This window comes from Thunnus albacares, chromosome 8, assembly GCF_914725855.1.
Source record: "Thunnus albacares chromosome 8, fThuAlb1.1, whole genome shotgun sequence".
NCBI classification, from domain to species: Eukaryota; Metazoa; Chordata; class Actinopteri; order Scombriformes; family Scombridae; genus Thunnus; species Thunnus albacares.
The window spans coordinates 31336837-31356728 of NC_058113.1; the positions used below are offsets into that span (position 1 = coordinate 31336837).

The window sequence follows — 19892 nt, forward strand, 5'->3', positions numbered from 1 at the left end:
CGTGCCTCATTTCGGCGTTTTAATGTGGACGGAGGTATTTGCATAAACGAGCTGAAACACCTGCTGTGGATGCGTGACGTTTTTGCACGAGAAGAGAATTTTAGGATTTAGCTCACTCACTCACTCATTAACCTCATCTGCTCTTCTTTTCTCTTTGTTTTAGTCCTCCTTCCTCTCACCACTCTTCTTCATCCTTCTTTTCTGTCACTGTATCTACCGTACTCTGTCTTCCTCCTCCCTCCTCACTCTCTCCTCCACTTTTCCTCCCCTTTCCACCTGCATTCTAAGCTCACTTCCTGTTTCCCTCTTACTCATCTTCCGTATCTTGTTTCTGTCTTCATTATCCATCCCTCTCTCTCTTCCTCACTTTCCTCTTTCCCTCTGTTTTCTCTGTCTCTAGTTTCCCAACTCTTGTTCTTACCTCTGTCTGTTTCTCTCTCCTCTCCCCTCTGCTTCTCCTTCCCCTCCCTTCCTCCTTCCTTTTTTTTTTCTGAACCTCCCTCCCTTGTTCCTTCGCCCTCTCTCTCTCTCTCTCCCTCTTTTGTCTCTTTTTCCATCTGTCACTCAGCTCCTGAACAGAGTTGCTGACGCTGTCTGTCTGCCTGCTATTCTTGCGTGACCCCCACATTCTCTGCCCTCTGTTTACTTTACCAGAATCCATCATACAGCCGCATAGCCCGCCTCGCACCAGCTTCCTGCGCCCCTAACCAAAAAATTTCTATATGGCACCTGAAAATGTTTCTTTAGGCTTGTACCACCACAGAATCATTTATAGGGCTGTAAAGGACATGTTTAGAAAAAGTTCCTTGCAGCACAAAGTCAAATGGTTCTTTGAGCTTCATGGTGAAATAAAGAACCATTGAGGAGAGGTGAAATGTTCAATCAGTTGAATTTCAGTGCCACATAGGTTCGTTTCTTTATTTAACCATGTGTCGTTTTAATATGAAACATGTTAGATAGATCTTTGAATCGGTTTGGCTCCATATGACTGCTACCTAACCTAAGACAACGTGACAAGAGCTCTCTCTGTACTCAGCCTGGTATACAGGAGGTTGGACAATTCTGCACTTCACAATTGATGTCCTTTGCCAACCTCCAGGGCCGGTGCTGGGAGTACTTTGCTGTACTTTTATGTAGAGATATGAAAACTAAAAGTTGTGATTGTAGGGGTTGTGGATGGGTGTGTTGCATGGAGACCTGATTTTGCATCCAACACGCATCTGCAATCAAAGTTAACTTTTTTATTAACTGTTAACCTACTCCTAACCCCTAACCTTAACCCTAACCCTAACTTTAACCCTAACCCTAACCTTAACCCTAACTTTAACCTTAACCAAATGTTTTACTTGCTTAACCCTAACTGCACCAGTCCTTCCCTAATCTTAACTTTACCACCTGCTGCCATGTGCAGATATTTTGAAATGTGTGAACTTTAAAAATTGCATTGAACATAATCTTGGGTTTGTATTGGGATTGAATGACAAAGCTGAATATCGGGATCGTCATTGATCGCTCAACCAGATTTCTTCAGTCCCTCTGTCCATCGTCCCATCCTTCCTCATCTCCATATGCCTCCATTGCTCCATTTCTTGGTCATTTTGTCCTCAAACTATACAGAGAATATTAACGCTATATCACACATACTTTATTGACATGGTTTTCATTCCATAATAAAATATCCACCAATGAAGAACTGACACTTCTTTGATATCTGCTGCTTTCATTTTAAACAAACTTGAACATCTGAGAAAATACGACTTGAACATTAATATTTATCCAGACAGTTGGTAAATGTTTGATGTACTTTAGTTAATTAAATTTGCTCATATTTAGAATTCACTCCACTACACTTAAAATCTCACTGCATGCTATTGCTTTCCATTGAAATTACAGGTTCCTTTGTACCATATTAGGGCTTTTGATACTCAGTAAGCAAGCATTTACAATAATTGGTCGCATTTAAAGTTGATTACACCCAGAAGTTGCACAGTGGAAGAAAGTGTAACTGTTGTACTGTATACTTAACTGTACCAAATGCAGCCTTTTGGGTATTTTTTTTTCAGTAAAAAGAATTCACTGATACGGTCAAGGGAAGTGATTGTGTGAATGATTTTTTCCCCAGAGATTTACTGTACGACATTGTTTTCACAGAGCCGTAACCCCGGCTTCTCAAATGACTTTCCCAGTCATGATGAGGATGTCAGGACTGAGAGAGATTGCCGTCTGAACCTTTACCAGTCTCCTTGGGAGTCCTCCAAGGTTGTGTGCTGGGCCCGGGAACATTTTATCCACGGCCGTTCCAGCAATGTTGCAATCACATCTGGGATTTCCCTGCTGTCGAACCTAATTTTCCTTATACAGTCTGTAGATGTCTCTATAGCTTTCACTGTATATATAAATAAAATAAATAAATAAGAGCCTTTAACCATCCATGTACATCTTCATCCAAAGCGACAATAACAGTGAAATGATGAAACTACTCAGGTGGCTCAATTAGTGAAGGAATAGACACGGTAATATCCTTCAGTACACCTATTTTTTTTTAATTATGTTGTTCCAGAGATACATATGAGTACATTAATGGAACTGAAACTTCAATTCCCAGATCATCATTAGAAGTAATTACAATAGAAAAGCAGCACAGGTTCAGTGTCTCAAGGTACATTATACCAAACATGGTGGCCCAAAGCTACTGCAAGCATTTACGTGTATTTCACCTGAACCAGCTTCATACAGTTTAATCAGTGGTGTGAAAGCAAACCACAGGATTAGATGACAAATATTAAATTTTACCATGAATTCAAAAGCTACACTACTATTTAATCCTTCTCCTGATGATGGGAACTGTCAAAGAGGCAACGTATATAAGCAATTTATATATTCATGCATGATCATGTCATATAGCAACCATGGTAACCATTAATGCAGGGATACTCCCTGATCAATCAGAAAGGGTTTTTATGAAAAAGTGAGTGAAACACACAGTAACTATCCCCTCGTAATAATACAGCACAAGACTCCCCGTCTTTATGTTATTGATGACATATGAGGTCTAGTTGCCATCTCGACTAATAATGCTCATAATAAATTATTTCTTTGTTAGTTCTTTAAATAAACAAACAAGGAGCACTTAAGTGTTGAATTAACCTGCTGTGAGTCACAAGAATTAGATTTTCCCTGTATTTCCATGTAACAACGTGTCTACACAGACGTTGCTCTCCTTGACCTTCTCCTTTTGTCTACACAGGAGGCATTCAGGCTCAATGTTGAGTGTAGGTCGTCTGTATTTTGGAAGCGCTCAGAGCCCAGTGCACAATCACTGTAGTGACGCACATAAGGACAAAAGACATGAGCCATATGCAGGCCATGTGGACAATGTAGTGGCTCAGAAGAAGCATATCTGTTCAGTCAGATGCGTGTTATGTGTCTACATGGCATAACACTGATGATGACAACAGTCGCTGCTGTAACTGTCCAATCAATGAGTTACCTGTCAGTTCATATAAGGTTATACTTCCTTCTCTTGTTTCATTTGTAAAAAGTCTGTGTCATCTACACATGTGAGAGTGTATTGTGGCTGATTAAAATGAGATCAAATAAATTCAGTAACATAGAATAAAAGAAATAAGACAAATTAAGTAAATACAAGTGAAAAAGTTTATTTGTAAGCATGTTAAAAGATAATACTGACTCAGGTCTTTTGAACTGGTAGTGAGTGTTCACCTGCACAGGCTTTCCCATTATTGAAACACAGGTTAATATTCACCAAGTAAAAACTCGTTGCTCTCTGAACTGGTGGGAAAACTTTACAAAGCAGTCTCTTTGTTCTTAAAACAAACCTCACCCTCAAAAACACCTTTCAACACTAAAAAAAACCTCTCCCTTGACTCAGCGCGAAACGTTCAAGCGGTGAGCGTTAGATAACACAAACATCCTTTGTCTTCAGAGATCAGTGAATAACACAATCCCTCTCTTGTTGCCGGGGACGGGAAACATACTTCTCTCCTATTTCTGCACTTTGTCTTAATTTATCGCTCTGGCCGCGTTCCAAACCTGCACCGCTCCACCTTTCATTGCTTCCTTTCTTCTCGTTCGGGGAGGATGAATGTCTGCAGTTTAGGGTTAAAAGACATTTAATTTTCCTCCGCAGCATGTGGAACGTATGTGTCAGAATGTGCGCGTGCACGAGCGTGCCAAGTTTCCACAGAAACCTGCAGTTATGTTGTTCCAAGTATTTGATAACCTGGTGAGGTATTGTGGTAAGAATAGGTCACCCACCTCCCATCTCTCCTCCTCCTCCTCCTCTTCCTCCTCCCGCTCCTCCTCTCTCATTTTCTCTCTGTCCTGACTCTTTTTTTTTTTTTCCCCCCTCTGCTGTCTTCTTCTCTTTCCTTCGTCCTTATCTCTGCTCGTCCTCCGTCTCCTCCGCTCTTCTTATTCTCCGTCTCTAATATCTGCCTTCCTCTCTGTCATCATCTCATCTCCTTGACCTTCTACAACCCTCTCTCTCTCTCTCTCTCTCTCTCTGTCTCTCCCTGTCTCTGTCTGTGTCTCTCTGTCATCATCATTACAGGGTTGATTACCTGTCATTATGGCTCATTAGGGGCCTATCAGCATGGCGGCAGGCAGGGGGAGGAGGCGGTGTGAGGGGGGGGGGGGGGATAAGGGAAAAGGGAAGGGTGGGAGGGTACCTGTCAACACTCCCCCCTCCACCTCCCTCCCTTCTCCCTCAGACTCACCCATCCAAAGTCACCCATTCATTCTGGTTACGGGTTCAGAGGTTTGTAGTAGCATGAGTTAAGACTCTGTGTGTGTGTGTGTGTGTGTGTGTGTGTGTGTGTGTGTGTGTCCCGCCCTTTCGATTCTACATGTTTTATTATTTTCTTGCTCTTTTATAAATGTCAAGAACATCGTTAAAGCATCAAGATTTAAAGTCAATGATTGGTCATTAAATCTTTTTCCTTTCTTTTCCTATTTGTCCCCCTCCTCTTTTCCTTCCCTCCGACCCCATTTCCCTAGAAATTACGTCCATATGCGATGACTAAATCGCAACAGCAAAATACATTTAGCTAGAAACATAATGCCGGTTGGATTATGTTTTCTTTAAATGTAATGTTGTTAATCAACATATTTGGCAAGTTACAAAAATGTTCAATGACAAAGTAGTTCTGTTTTTCCTCCACCAAAATATCCAATCATGCAGTATAATACCCACTAGAATAACAGAAACTGCAGCAATATTAAACAGAAAAGTCAACATTTTTATTAACATTTAAGGGAAACCAGGATCTTTCACTAACTTTAACCTGACTAGGATGCAAACTTTGATGTCTGGTGTTAACGTTCTGCATCTTGTACGCCCGTCAGCCACCCCAACCACCTCCCTCCGACTGCAGTGCAGCTACATAAATGTAGTGCTAATCCAGGCTGGGAATCCAGCGTAATTGGGTAAACAGTTTAGTAGTATATTAATGTAATATCTTGGAGACAGGGATGCTTTCCTCAGATCTCTCCTCTTTATCCTCGTCTTCTATTCTAATCCTTTTCTCTCTTATGCTTATGTCTCCTTCTTTTACATTACCTTGTATTTCTCTCTCTCTCTGCTGCTCCCTCCTCCTCCTTCTCCTCTTACCCTCTTCTTCCCCACTATTCCCCTTATCCTTCCCTCTTTTCCTTCCTCTTCCTGCCCTCTAACCCCCCCCCCTGTTCTTTGTACAAGCTTTTTGCACCATTCACACAGAAATGTATGTTTATATAATTGACTTATAGATGCAAGGTAATAAAAGAAGAATAAAAGAAAAACAAAAACCAAAAAACTTTCCTCCTCTCTTTCCTTTCTACCTTCATGACTGAATGAGTGAATTGTGGACATTTTAACATCTGTCTCTCGTCTCTCCTCAGGGCTGGGAGGAGAGCTGCGACGCCGCCGTCTCCCACCTCCTGCGGACCTGTCTTTCACGGAGCCCCAAGGACCAGGCCACATCTCTGGCCCAGGCTGGAGGCCCCGTACTGGGCCTCCCCCGCGACACCGACCGCCTCAAGAAGCACATCACCCTGATGTGCGATCGCATCGGCAAGGGAGGCCGCCTCACGCTAGCCTCCGAGGCCAACGTCCAGGTCCCAGCGCAGGTCCAGAACCTGGCCGCTCCCGGTAAGTCAGAGAAGGGGGGGATGAATCATACAGAATCATACAAAGACAGTTTATATCATGACATGTTCAATTAACTCTTAAAGTCATGCCAAGTGGCGTACAAGTTCACCATAATACCAAAATAAAATCATGTTCAGTTCATTCGGTACAGAATTAACTAATAGAGGATAATTCAGTTTATTCAGCTCCTAGATTGATGCTTCTCGTTAAATGCACTAATTTTTCTGAACTATATTTTATCCAGTTCAGAATCACAGCCTGGATAGATGGTTTTATCTATAGCTCATGTTACAGCTCCATTTATCTCACAGAGTTTTTCAGTTTTTTCTTTTTGTAGATAAACGCTTCCAATTAGTATTCTGTGTCAGTGTAAATGGGTTCATCTGAGGCCGACCTCACCAGAAAAACAACCGCTTCGGCCATTTGGTCAAATGCTTAAAACGATGTACGTTATGTTTGTGTTTTCCTGACATGCGGCCGCTTCTCTTATAAGGAAAAGAGGAAGTAGTCTGATGTAATTGCATGCCAGGAAGGGAGCCGGAGCTGAATGGTTGGGTTTAAAAAGCATTTCACTTTGACATCAGAAACCATGGCCGCATCCCATTTCCTGACAACAGTCAGCACTGGTTTCTTTTAGTCATGACTACTGTCTTTTTCAAGTACTGTGCAAAACATCTTTCCTCTTTAGGGAGTCCAAAACTGCCTCCCAAGGACTCACAAAACAAGAATGCTCCCTTTAAAATGTTTTACTGTATTATATTTAGAAAAAATACAATGTTTTGAGCCCAAAGTGGCTTTTCATCAAGTACAGAAGTATTAAATGACAACCATATGATCTTATTCAAGCCGTAAGCAATCAGTTTTAGTTGCCTAAACTCAATTATTAATCAGTGGCACATCAGAAAATGCTTCCATGATCCACCTTACAATATAAAGTAAAATTTATATTGTAAGTAAAAATATAGTAGTATTTTGTAATTTATAATATATTTTCTTCATTTTTGTAATGTATTTTACCATTAATTGCTATCCAATTTTACAGATTAAACAGCAAAAATGGTGTGGTGTAGTCAGATGAATCTGTTGCGTTTTGCTAAAGCTGTGTCTTGGTATTTATGAGTATGTGTGTGTGTGTGTGTGTGTGTGTTGTTTTACTGTGTGTTTTGGTGGACAGCCTCATATAAACTGGTCCCCTGGTGAAGATTTTAGGCTTCGGCAGGCAAAAACATGAAGCCTATTCATAGTACACTTTACAGCCAACACACAGGCTTGTATTTAAATGCATCTGTACACACACACACACACACACACCCTAAGAAACACTCACAGACACACACACACACACACACACACACACACACACACACACATGCAAAAAAACATGGCAAACAGGTTACACACTTCTGACACATATACACACCCATGCCAGATATACAGTGCAGACAAACTCATAAAAACATGAATATACACACATACAGACACACTGGCACGTACAGTTGCATTTGCAAGGTAGACACACACACTATACATACACTCTTTTACACACAAACACACACACACCTTACGGATCATTTAGTCTTGGCTGAGGTTTATAGAAGTCTTTCTGACAAGATCATCAATTATGGCCTGTCTTCTCCTCCCCTCCTTCTTCCCTTCATTCCTTATCCTCATTCTTCCCTCCATCTCTCCTTCTGTGTGGGTTTCATTTTGTTGTACATGTGCAAAATATTCTAAAAACAAAGCTAAAAGAACAACTTTCAGTTACCGAGATGCAGCATTTAAATCTATGGTGTACATATTCCAGTTAAGCAGGTAAACTGGGCAGGTTAAAATCCTATTTCATAACATACTGTAGAGCAGAAACACTGATATTGATATTTGTATGTTTAAGATTTCTGATTATAATATGCTCCATTTGCTGTACACTTAGCCACTTCATACCTCTTTGGCAAAAAAGCCAAGTATAAATGCAACCAAGAAGCATCAGAGATGGCTCAAACATTAACATTACATATATAAAACAAATAAGACAGTATAAATATATATATATATATATATATATATATATATATATATACATATACATATATATCATTGTTAAAAGAAATAACAATAATAATACTGTTTCTAAAAAGAAGGTTTCACCCATTAACCTAACTAAAAGCTTGTGAAAAAAGATATGTTTTTAGTCTTCTTTTAAAGGAAGACACTGTTTTAACAGACCTGAGTTCATGTGGAAAAGAATCCAGTAGGACGATAATGGCTGAAGGCACCATGAGCTGATTTAGTATTTATTCTAGGTATGGTGAGGAGACCTTTATTTGATGATCTCAAGGGTCTATCTGGCATGTATTCGGAGAGCATGTCAACAACGTAGCTTTAAAAACGATAAGAAGTATTTTACTGGGAGCCAGTGAAGAGAAATTAAAACAGGAGTGATGTGTTCACACCTTCTGGTTTTGGTTAACACTCTGGCTGCAGCATTCTGAATTAGCTGGAGTTTATTAAGTGTTTGCTTTGCCAGTCCAGCAAAGAGTCCATTACAATAGTCAAGTCGACTGGAAATGAATGCGTGAACCAACTTTTCAGAATCAGACTGTGACAGGAAAGATCTAACTTTGGATATGTTTCTAAGATGATAAAAAAGCAATCTTAGAGATACTGGAAATGTGTTTTTGACATGATCACAGGGTTTTACTGATAAGGGAGTTAACAAAGAGTTAATCTGGTACCTCAAAGCCTTCGGACCTTCTAAAAGAATCTCCGTTTTGTCTTCATTTAACTACAAGAAATTTTTGGCCATCCAATATTTAACTTCAGTAATGCACTGGATGAGATCATTCACTGGGTTAAGGTGGTTGGCAGAAACAGATATGTATAACTGTGTGTCGTCAGCGTAGGACTGATATGATATGTTGTATTGTTGACCCAAGTGGGAGCATATACAAACTTAACAGTAGAGGGCCAATAATTGACCCTTGAGGGACTCCATATGGAACGCTGACTACATCTGATTCAGAGTTACCAACAGCAACAGAAAAAGATCTACCAGTAAGGTAAGAGGAAAGCCAGTTAAGCATCTACACACTCTCTCCTCTCTCATGCACACCACTGATTTAAATGATATCCACACCCCACACCTTGTTCATATTCAGTTTATCCTTTAATTAAATAAATTAATAATGAATTAATACCGCTTATACATATCGGGGGCTCGTCCACTCCGGGTTGCTGTAGAGTGTTTAGTCTACTTTGTTAGATAATGTGGCTTCAGGTAGGTTGTCGGTTTGACGCATGGTGTTGATTACACGTTGATTAAGTCATTGGGTCCAGCCGTGTGTTTGTGTTGGCCTCATGTTTTGTTTGCCAGATGTTCTGGTTTTGAGAGATGCACCATGGGTTCTTTTAGTTCCTTGGAAGCGCTGGTTTCTGGCCGGATGTCAGATTGTTGGTTGCCGCACAGAAGGTAAGTGTTGCTGACCTGATGCGCTGCAAGTGCAGAGATTTCCCCGCTATGCTGTAGTGGCGTTTCCCCTTTGAGTTGCATCCATTTTTTTCTCTATCGGGAGCATGGGGTTGCCTGTTAGCAGGTCGCTTAACAAGGTTTTCAGTGTATAAATACCCGCCGCAAGCCATTTAGTCAGCAGTTAGAGGAAAATACTCGGGTGAGTTAACACAGTACATTCTGGTAGATACTGGTAACTTGTTATTATGGCTTCCTTATTGGAGTTTTTTAATGCGCCAAGCATTTGTAAATGGCTGAAGGAAGAAGCAGTTAGTACAGTTAGCTGACCATTATGGCGTTAGTGTTGCAGAGAAGAACTGTAGGGGTGAGGGAGTTTATTCCGGTCTTGGCAACAAATAAGAACAAATGCTTCCTTCTCTATAGTAGAATAGTTAAACTTTTACGAATTGAACTTATTAGAGAAGTAACAGACCGGTCTATCAACGCCCTCCCACCCCTGTAACAAAACCACACCTGTCCCCATGTGACCGGCATCAACTTCAAGCTTGAATGGCTCATCCAGGCGTGGCTCAGCCAGGACCGGAGCTACACACAGGAGAGTTACTCAACCAAAGTTGAAAAGTTCTTACAGAAAGCTTGGTAATAACTTACCAAACCCAAAAAATGCAGTAAAAATTACAGCCATCAAAGGTTAGGACATGGTCAATACGCCATCTTTAATACAAAAGACTCTAACCTGCATACTATTACATATGTGTAATTTAAAAATGTCAATTAAGATGGATACTGTATGTGTAAAATGAACTTATGATTATGCTCATATTCAGTCAAGACTCCCTTCATTTTAAAGTTGTACACAGTTCAGTAGTTTTCTGTAGCTCAGGAGGGACATACGTCGATGGTTAGATGTTGGAGAGCAACTTCCAGGATGTGGATAATTCCTGGACAACTGGAGCTTGTGCTTGTTCATAAAATCAGGCACAATGGACTGACTGATACACACATGAAGGAACACTTGCAGGTAATAGACACACTCAGTTAATGCATGCACAAATAGTTTAGCCGTAACATGTTGAGTAGTTAATGTTCACAGAGAAATACTGAACTTCAGATTAACGGTGCTAGCACACAGTTTTCATCTCTTGGTCTGTAACTGAAAAACACAAACACTTCTAAATTACATTTGAGGTTCTTACAGCTCTGGTTTGCATTTGCTGTATGACTTATAGAGACTGTGACCTGACTAGAATGATTTAACTAACGAACAACAACTGTCCCGTAGACCCGTCGACATAAACCTAATTTGAAAGTATTGAGTTAATTTAACAATAACTATTACTGAGCACAGGACCTACAGAGGTTTATAGATAAACCTTCTATCTTTGAGAATGAATTAATTAGTGTGCATGCATGCGTGTGTGTGTGTGTGTGTGTGTGTGTGTGTGTGTGAGAGAGAGAGAGAGAGAGAGAGACACACACACACACACACACACACACAGAGTGTGGTCTATTAAACTTTAAAGGCTGTTTAAAAGTCATTATGGTGATTACAGTAATTCAGCACAAAATTCAGTGGAACAAAACTGAATCAATTGATTAAGTGTGTGTGTGTGTGTGTGTGTGTGTGTGTGTGTGTGTGTGTTCGTGTAAGAGAGGAGAGAGAGTGAGTGCATTTGTGTTTATGTTTTCTTGTCATGTGGTCTCCCCTCTCTCCTTTGGTCTGCTGCCAAAATTCACACACACACACACATACACACACACACACACACACACACACACACACACACACACACACACACACATAGCCCTGCAGTAAACAGTCGTTTGTTAGCCGTCTCAGATGTTGCTTTTTCACCCGCCCGTAAACATACACACTTGTTTACATTTCCAACAACACGGCGGCAACCGTTTCCCTCCGAGACCACAGACGCGCACACACACACACACACACACACACACACACACATACACACACATTCGGATACCACACAACAAGCCCTGTTTCATTGGTTTGAAGTGTGTATGCGTATCTCTGTGTTAATGTGTTTATGTGAGAGTTTTCTGGAAATAAAAACCTTACAACACACACCCACTTATAAACACACACTGAGACTGACATTATCGCTGTTTTTGCTTGAGGGTGACGTCACCTTTGTCTTTCATCCAAACATAGAAAGAGTGAGAGACAGAGAGAGAGAGAGAGGATTGGACTTTTTAAAATTTTTGATGCAGGATGTGCAGAGCGATTTAATGTCGAAAAGAAAAGAAAACCTGTTCTTTGAAGGTTAGTAAAACCCTCCAACAGCAATATACATTACAACAGCAGCAAGGTATATCTGACCAAAGATATAATCAGTAAATAATAGAACATTGAAGTTATAATCCATAACATTTTCATAACATCAAACCCCTTCCTGATACTATTTATGGCTGGCATTTTTTTTCTCCAGAAATAGGCATTTAACACATACACATTCAGTCTAAATGGCAGAGTCTGACATTCCCAAACTGGACTCAGATTTCTTACCTAAACACGAGCGGTTGCCAGGAAGATGATGCAGCATCATCTAGCATAAATTTTTCTCATTCTCACTGTTCACTAGTCACTCTTTTTATGTGGTGTCAAAGCTGTGTTAAGTTACCGCTGATGCAAACTGAACATTTCCCTCTGCTGCTACTCATGAAACACAAGGTTTGCTTTTATTGTGAAGGAGTCACAGGAAGCACAATGTATTTATCATTGATGTTGGTGCCTAACTGTGAAAGACAAAACAAGACAACATTCATTTTCATTACATGTCAGTAGACTGTTGAAAATGTTTGCAAGGGAATAATGGAACAGCTGACGCCTCCAACTTCAAATCAGCTGCTCAATGAGTATTTGCTGTTGCCACAGTATCCACGGATGTTGCTAAATCGACCAAGATTACAACTATGAATAATAAAGATAAATAAATAAACATTTTTTAAGATGAACAGATGTGAACAGTTTATTATCCTGTTTGTTGAGTAATGAAACGTTGTAATCGACTGCTACGATGTTCCTACTTCCCATCTTTCACTGATCTGTTTCTGTTTTCCTTAGTGACAGCCAACATTAACCAAAATCCATGAAGTCAACATTTAAAGAAGGAGAATCAAGGTGTTATAATTGCAGTTTGAGAGCAAAACAAAACATTGGCCTTTACTCAAACACCAGGCTTGTTCTGGTCTATTTCCCACCGCTATTGCTTTTTTCTGACTCATATTTCGACAGACTCTTTGATTCAGACGGAGATGGTAATATTCTTAACATTACCCTGATGACATCATTCTGATCAGCAGGCTTCAACAGCTGCACTCCGTGTGTACACACACACACACACACACACACGCATACACACACAAACATACTCCCACACCTGGTGAATCAGCCGTGTTTATCATATGGTTCATTGGTCATCCTGCTGTCAGCATAGCTCAGCTGAACTGACCTCAGCCAGGGAGGTGTGTATATTAATGGTGTTCTTACATCAACACACACACACACACAGACTTTATCTTTCTAAATAAGTCATTTTGCTGCAGTGAGCAATGCTTTTGGCAACATCCAGGCTTCTCTTGTTTTATGTCTCTGCTCTACTGTGTTCTGTCTTTTCTGCTGTTTTGTCTTTGGTTTTAACCTGCTGTTAATCTCATATCATATGTTAATAATCTCCTGATCTTTTTGTTGTTTCTCTCTGTTATTTCTACTTTATTCTAATCTCCTCTCTTCTCTCTACTAATTAAGTCAAAGGAGGTTTTTTTTTTTTTTTAATGTTCACAATCCAACTGAGAGCAAGCAGACTACACACATCCTCCTATCCACACTCACCCCATATAGTGCATGTGTGTGTGTGTGTGTGTGTGTGTGTGTGTGTGTGTGTGTGTGTGTGTGTGTGTCACAGTTATTTTCACAGTGTGTTCCACTGGTAGCTGTGGTTTGGGGCCTGCATCTATTTTAGACTTAAAGAGAGGGGAGAAGATGGGCTGTGTTTGTGCGTTGGTGTGTGTGTGTGTGCACACATGTATATATATGTGTGTGTGTGTGTGTGTGTGTGTGTGTGTGTGTGTAAGTTCAGAGGACACCGAGCAAAGGAAAATACATGTAGTATGTGTAAGTGTAGGTCATGTCTTGTGTGTAATCCTGACCAGCTGTCTTTGTTCTGTTTCTGTGGTGTTTCCAAATTGAAGAGTTCTCCTCCAGAACGCTATATATAAAACAGCGGAGCGCTATTTTAGAAAGAATCAATCATTACCTGAAGTTTATCATTCAATAAATCTAAAATGTTAGCGGGTTGTTTTTCAGCCGGGGACGGATTTTTACTATTTTTCAAAAACTACGATTCTTAAGAATGAATTTATAGTTTGGGCGGAGAGTCGTCCTCTAAAAGCACATTTTACATTTTTTGTACTTTTTAGTCATTTAACTGACATGGACAATATCTCCTTTGACATATACTGTACGCAACTTATATGATATGAGTGTGTGAATGCCTTTGTTGTACTTAAAAGTGGTTTTCAGGTTTGGACTGTGAAGGCTAGATATCAGATGTCTGATTCACACACACACACCAGTTTTTAAAGGAGTCACACTTCCTGGTTTTTGATGTGTGCTTTCAAAAGCATTTCAGTGTGCATGTGCAAATTTGTGGGTTTAACATACTGTACGTGTGTGTGTATGTGTTCCCTACAAAGATGTGTACATTGAGGGGGGATTGAAATAGCGTAAAGCCCACAGCCAAATTGCTGCTAACCACAGCAGCGCAGTGTCACCCCCATCTTCAAACCGCAGCCCAGAATAAAGCAGGAATGCGCTGGTGTCTCCACACTGCAAACCAAGACAGAGCTGTCTATTGGAAGCAGCTTCACCCCTTCGACCGAGCTGTCCAAAATTCTTCCAAAACTCGCCCGGAGCGGCCCCAGACTGTCATAGATCAGCCCAAACGGTCCCACATTGCCGCACAATGTCCCGAACTGTCACAGAATGGCTTGAACTTTCCTCAAGCTGTCCTCACATCGCTGTTGACTTACTCAAACCGTCGCCGTCTATATACAAACAGACCCACAAATGTCCAAATTGTCAAACTATTGCACACGGTCTCCCACTGTTCAAGACCGTTTAACTTAGAAGTTTCACAGTTTCAATGCTTCCAAACATCTGCTGATGGCCTTAAACCTCTCAAACTGTTGCACCAACAATTACTATATTACATCAAACCAGATATTTCTATAACTACTCTATGTGCCACAGTCTTACCAAACCGTCCCCAACGGTCTATAAACGCTCCTCAACTTCTCCACACTGTCCTCAGATATGTTCTTTCCAAATGTCTCCAAGTTCTCAAAAAGCGTTGTTATATATATCTGTCTCTGTCCTGGTCATGTTCTGTAGTCTGCACCATATCAGACTTTAAACTCACTTTAGCTTTTACACTTTATCACAGTGGCTTCACTGTCAGTAGTAGTGACTGCACTGTAACTAGTTGTAGTAGTATTAGAAGAAATCTAGTCTTTGTCACCAAATTGCTCTAAACTGTTCATAAACCTGCCGACTAGCTCTAATTTATAGCTTGTGAGAATTTGAATGCAGTTAGAGGCCTCATTTACACCTGGTGTTAACATGTGACCTTTATCTGGATCTTTGCATTTACACCTGGTATTAATAAGCAATCTAGTTAATCTGATTGTGATTGGATCTAAATATGCACATTAGCTTAGCGTGCCTGGTGGATTAAGGAATCAATGCCGTGGACGAGCGTCATTCACTTTTTGCGTGGGAAGACTTATAGCTGTCACTACTACATGTAGCTTTAGCAGGCTTGCTTAAGCTAACAGGAGGAGGCAGAGTCAGGTGATCAGGTCCATCCAATTGCATTATGATCACAATACATTCTTAGTGCATTAGCATGCGTTTTTACGTCTCTAGACAGGATATCCAGATATAGATTGTATGTGCTAAAGTTACTTAAAGGGGACCTATTATGCTAATTTCCAGCTCTATATTTCTATTCTGGGCCTCCACTAGAGCAGCTTTGCATGATTCACGGTTAAAAAAAAATCCTTATTTGTATTATATGAGCTCTTTATGCAGCGCCTCAGTTCAGCCGCTGTCTGAAACAGGCCGTTTTAGCTCCTGTCTCTTTAAGGCCCCCCGCCTGATGAGCCCACTCTGTTCTGATTGGTTAGTTTCAACCACTCAGGAGGCTACGTAAACAAGCCATAAAACAAACTATAGCAGTAGGATTTCTTTACTCGACATGTCAACTTCTCAAATACATCCGTACATGTTCGAGCTGGAATCTGATGCGAAATCTGCGTATATCTTCCATTCTGCTTCTTTTTCTCGGGTGTTGAAGTGTTCTCGATGTGTGATGCGGTGCTGTGTATCGAGTCTAAACCTCAGGGTTGTCTAAAAACTGATAACCCCGACCAGTGAGACAAATATAGACCACGACCACGACTGAGGGAACCACAGATACACACCACCAGTCTGACCAGGCGGTAATACACCCACTATTTACAGAGAGAGAGAGGGAGAAAGAGGAATGTGTGAGAGGTCAGTGGTAAGAGACATCTGTGTGTGTGTGTGTGTGTGTGTGTGTGTGATGTGATTTTGTTTCAGAGTAAGTGGTGGGCTATTTCCTTACCTGATGTTGATGTAAGACTGAGGTCAAAAAACACACACACACTCAAACCCACACATTCCTCGTGAAATTGTAAGACAGCGTTAAAAAAAAACGACTCGCCTTAGAAAAACACCTGCCCAATTAAGAGCGAGGCATATCCCATTTCAAACAACTGTGAGTGTGTGTGTGTGTGTGTGTGTGTGAAGCCACAGGCTGTGCTCTCACCAAAGAGAACAAGATTGGCTTTAGAAAAGGCCAGGATAAATATTAGAGAGAGCTTAGGGTAATCTGTGCACACACACACACACACACACACACACACAGACATAGACGCAGTGGGGGAGACGGACACACACACACACACACACACATTCTCAGACACCTTAAGGTAGACATGATGGCAGACACACACGCACACTCTGTCTCGTACATGCATGAACACACACATCACAAAGGCACGATGTGTATAGTGGATGTTAAAATGAAAGTACCATGAAACTGGACACAATCCTCAGGGAGGAGAGGAAATGAGGAGAGAGGCAGGAATTAGAGGAGGGGAGGAGGGGGGGAAGGAAGGGAAGATGGACAGAAGAAAATGTGGGAAAGAGAGAAGGAAAGAGGAGGCAAAGCGGGGATGAAGAAGAGAAGGGTGAAGAGAAGACAAGGGATGAGGAGTAGACAGGAAAAGGGGAAGAAGAGATGGAGATGGAAGGAGGGAGGTAAGAGGAAAAGGTTGAAGAGGGAGGAAGAGGCGGGGAGGGGGGGGGGGGGAGAAGAGCAAATGCAGACAGGGAGGAGAAGAAAACGACGAAGAGGAGACAGAGAGGGGAGGAGAGGAATGAAGAAGAGGGGGGGATGAGGAGGAGACAGAGAGGTGGGACGGAGGAGAGACAAGGCGTCCAATTCATCGACCTCAGGAGCTCCCTAAATCCTGACTGATCCATGGGATTCTAGCGGGGATTTTGTCACACACACAATCACACTTTCACACAGGCAAGTGCGCGCGCGCACACACACACACACACACACACACACACACACACACACTTACAAATGACATGTTCAACACTATTATTCCATCCTAAAACATTCCCTAAACTACACTTAAAATGGTAAAATATTGATGTTTTACTTTCACATATTCTTCCACAGTTGTGATAAATTGACATATTAATGACACTCTTATCCAAACTCTACATATATTTTGGTGTGAATGCATGAAGAGCGAAGGCCCTTATACTGCAACACTTACGGTAAAAAGACGTTTCAATCATTCCCATCCACTCTAAGACATCAAGTAAAATAAAGCAGGCAAACGTAAAATGGGAAGAATATTTAAATTTTTAATCCAATCAAAGAGGACGTTGTCACACATGTCACATGCATACAGTGTACATTACAACCAATTAAATTGTTTCCTGTTGCCTGCTTGCTGTTACTCAGCTGCAGAAGTGTTGCTGTCATGTACACTCATAGTTTTGGGTAATTGAGCAAAAAAACTTGTATCTAATCCCACGAGCCACCCTGTGGTGCAAGCAAACTCCGCAAAAGTTTAGTGAGAGTCTCCAGTATATATCTGCTGCTACACACACACACACACTTTTTGGCCCCTGCACTTCTGAAATGAATCCGGTGCCCCTGATGTAGATGTAGAGCATAAACAGAATATGAAGAATGCAACGTAGACGTAGGAGTCAAAGATACATATATTAGTTTACAGCTTGGTCAACAAATATAATTTATACTACATATTTGCAGTAAGAAATATCAACTACATATTAGCAACCAAGAATTTAGTTTATTTTATCTCATGAACAGCAATGTTTATCAAAGTCAATAGTTGAAGTTATAAAATATTGCAATAAGTTGGAGACAAAGTGTTTTGGCATCCAAACCTTTTCACATCAGGGAATCAAACTTGCACCAGAAGCTCTGGGAAAGCTGTCTGAAACTAGACTAAAGTGCAACACACATCAGCCATTTCACAAAGCTCTGCATCATTTGACTTGCGTTCATCGTACAGACAGAGAAATGTGGTCAAGGTACCGTAGCCAGGATGTGCCAATCCAGGGAGCAAATGTAAGAAGTTGCTGCTTTTTTTGAAGATCTTTAGAGCTGAGAGACGGGACAATGATGGATATTGAAGACATGATGCACATCAGTCTGTGGTGATGCAGGTCAAGACGTCGCTGGTGTGCAGGTTTATGGAATAAACAGTGGATGTGGGTGTTTTACATGTTATAAGCTGTCAGTTTGTTACCCTCAAGAGAAGAATAAACATAAATCCCATACATGTTGTAAGGGCCAGACATACAGTACTTTAAAAATGATGGTGGATGTTTATACTACATTAGATGTATGCAGACATGTTCATACATGTCCGTGTGTTAAGTCCAAATTTGACATAAATTTGGGGCTTTGCAAACATGTGTAGATGAAAATAATGTACATCCTGTTTACCCTAACAGCCATGTTGATGCAGAAAGTATCACTTGGGTTTAACAGTATATCACACAAATCTCAAACTGGGTAGCGAAAGTGAATGAAAACCTTTCTCCTTTGTCAAGATGCCTGTGAGCAAGGCACTTAAACTCTGCTGTCTTTAACGAAGCTGTTTACTGGCACTTTGTGGAACTATACATGTGAAGATTGTGCTAAAAAAAAGACAAATTTTGCTCATATATCTTCTGATTAGCTAATGAATTCCTTCCTTCTGTCACTCAGGAGGTGTGGAGCCTATCGCAGAGGTGGCTGGTGACGGGGAGGAGCTGAATCTCTCTCAGGAGCCGACCAAGTTCGTCAAGAAGAAACAGCCGTCTAAGAAAGTCAAGAAAGGTAGGAGCACAAACTCCTCCATCGCTCCTCGTTTGTGTCTACTGTTCTCTCTATCTTCTCTCCTTCTCTTCTTTTGTGTCTGTATTTGGAGAGCAGCATATGCCAGCTCTTAAGACTCTTCAGTGGTTCAGTGGTTTCACCTTGTCACAATTCCAACTCATCCATATCAAAATACATCACTCCAGCGGTACATCCGCAAGCATCGCTCCCAGCTTGTCACTAAATCCCGACCAGAGCTCTGACAGTGATATCTGTTCACTGTCTGTCACAACTGTTGTAATCCACCTCTACTTTCCCCCCTCACGGCATAGCGCTCTGCCTCGTCTGTTATTTGTACATACCACTTTGACTGCCGTTGGCTCGCGGTCTGCAGAATCAGCATGGTTAGGATTCTGGCCGGTGCCAAAAGATGAAATCAAACGGTAATTTTGGGTTCTGCAGATGCAGCACGGATGTTCGCCCGTGTGTTTCTGAATGTTTAGTTTTCTTGATTTTACCACCTTTTCCTGCGTTGTTGCTCTTGCTTTGTCATCAGCTGCATGGGCAAAGTCTTACTTTGATGCACACTGCCAAATGTGCCAAAGGGCAAAGCTGGCCTTACCCTCAGAAAATGTCCCCACATTACTAAATGGCTATGGTTTATATCTCAACATAGACAAGGTACAAACTCACAGTGTAGGTGAGGACAGTTCCTAGGAGACAGTAGGAGAAAGTTGTTATTTTCTTGATTAATTGATTAATCGTTTTGTCTATAATTCATTATTATATCATTATAATTCTGTAGAGCTTCTTC

At 41.1% G+C, this 19892-nt stretch overlaps 1 protein-coding gene across 1 annotated transcript in view; it reads left to right on the forward strand.

The window, feature by feature from the left end:
- The window catches only part of bbs9 (Bardet-Biedl syndrome 9), a 205347-nt gene that overhangs the window by 118208 nt on the left and 67247 nt on the right, over positions 1-19892 (forward strand). Inside the window, exons 20-21 of the mRNA XM_044358108.1 lie at positions 5902-6151; positions 18989-19099. Coding sequence (XP_044214043.1) covers positions 5902-6151; positions 18989-19099 — 361 coding nt within the window. The remainder of the gene's footprint in view (positions 1-5901; positions 6152-18988; positions 19100-19892) is intronic.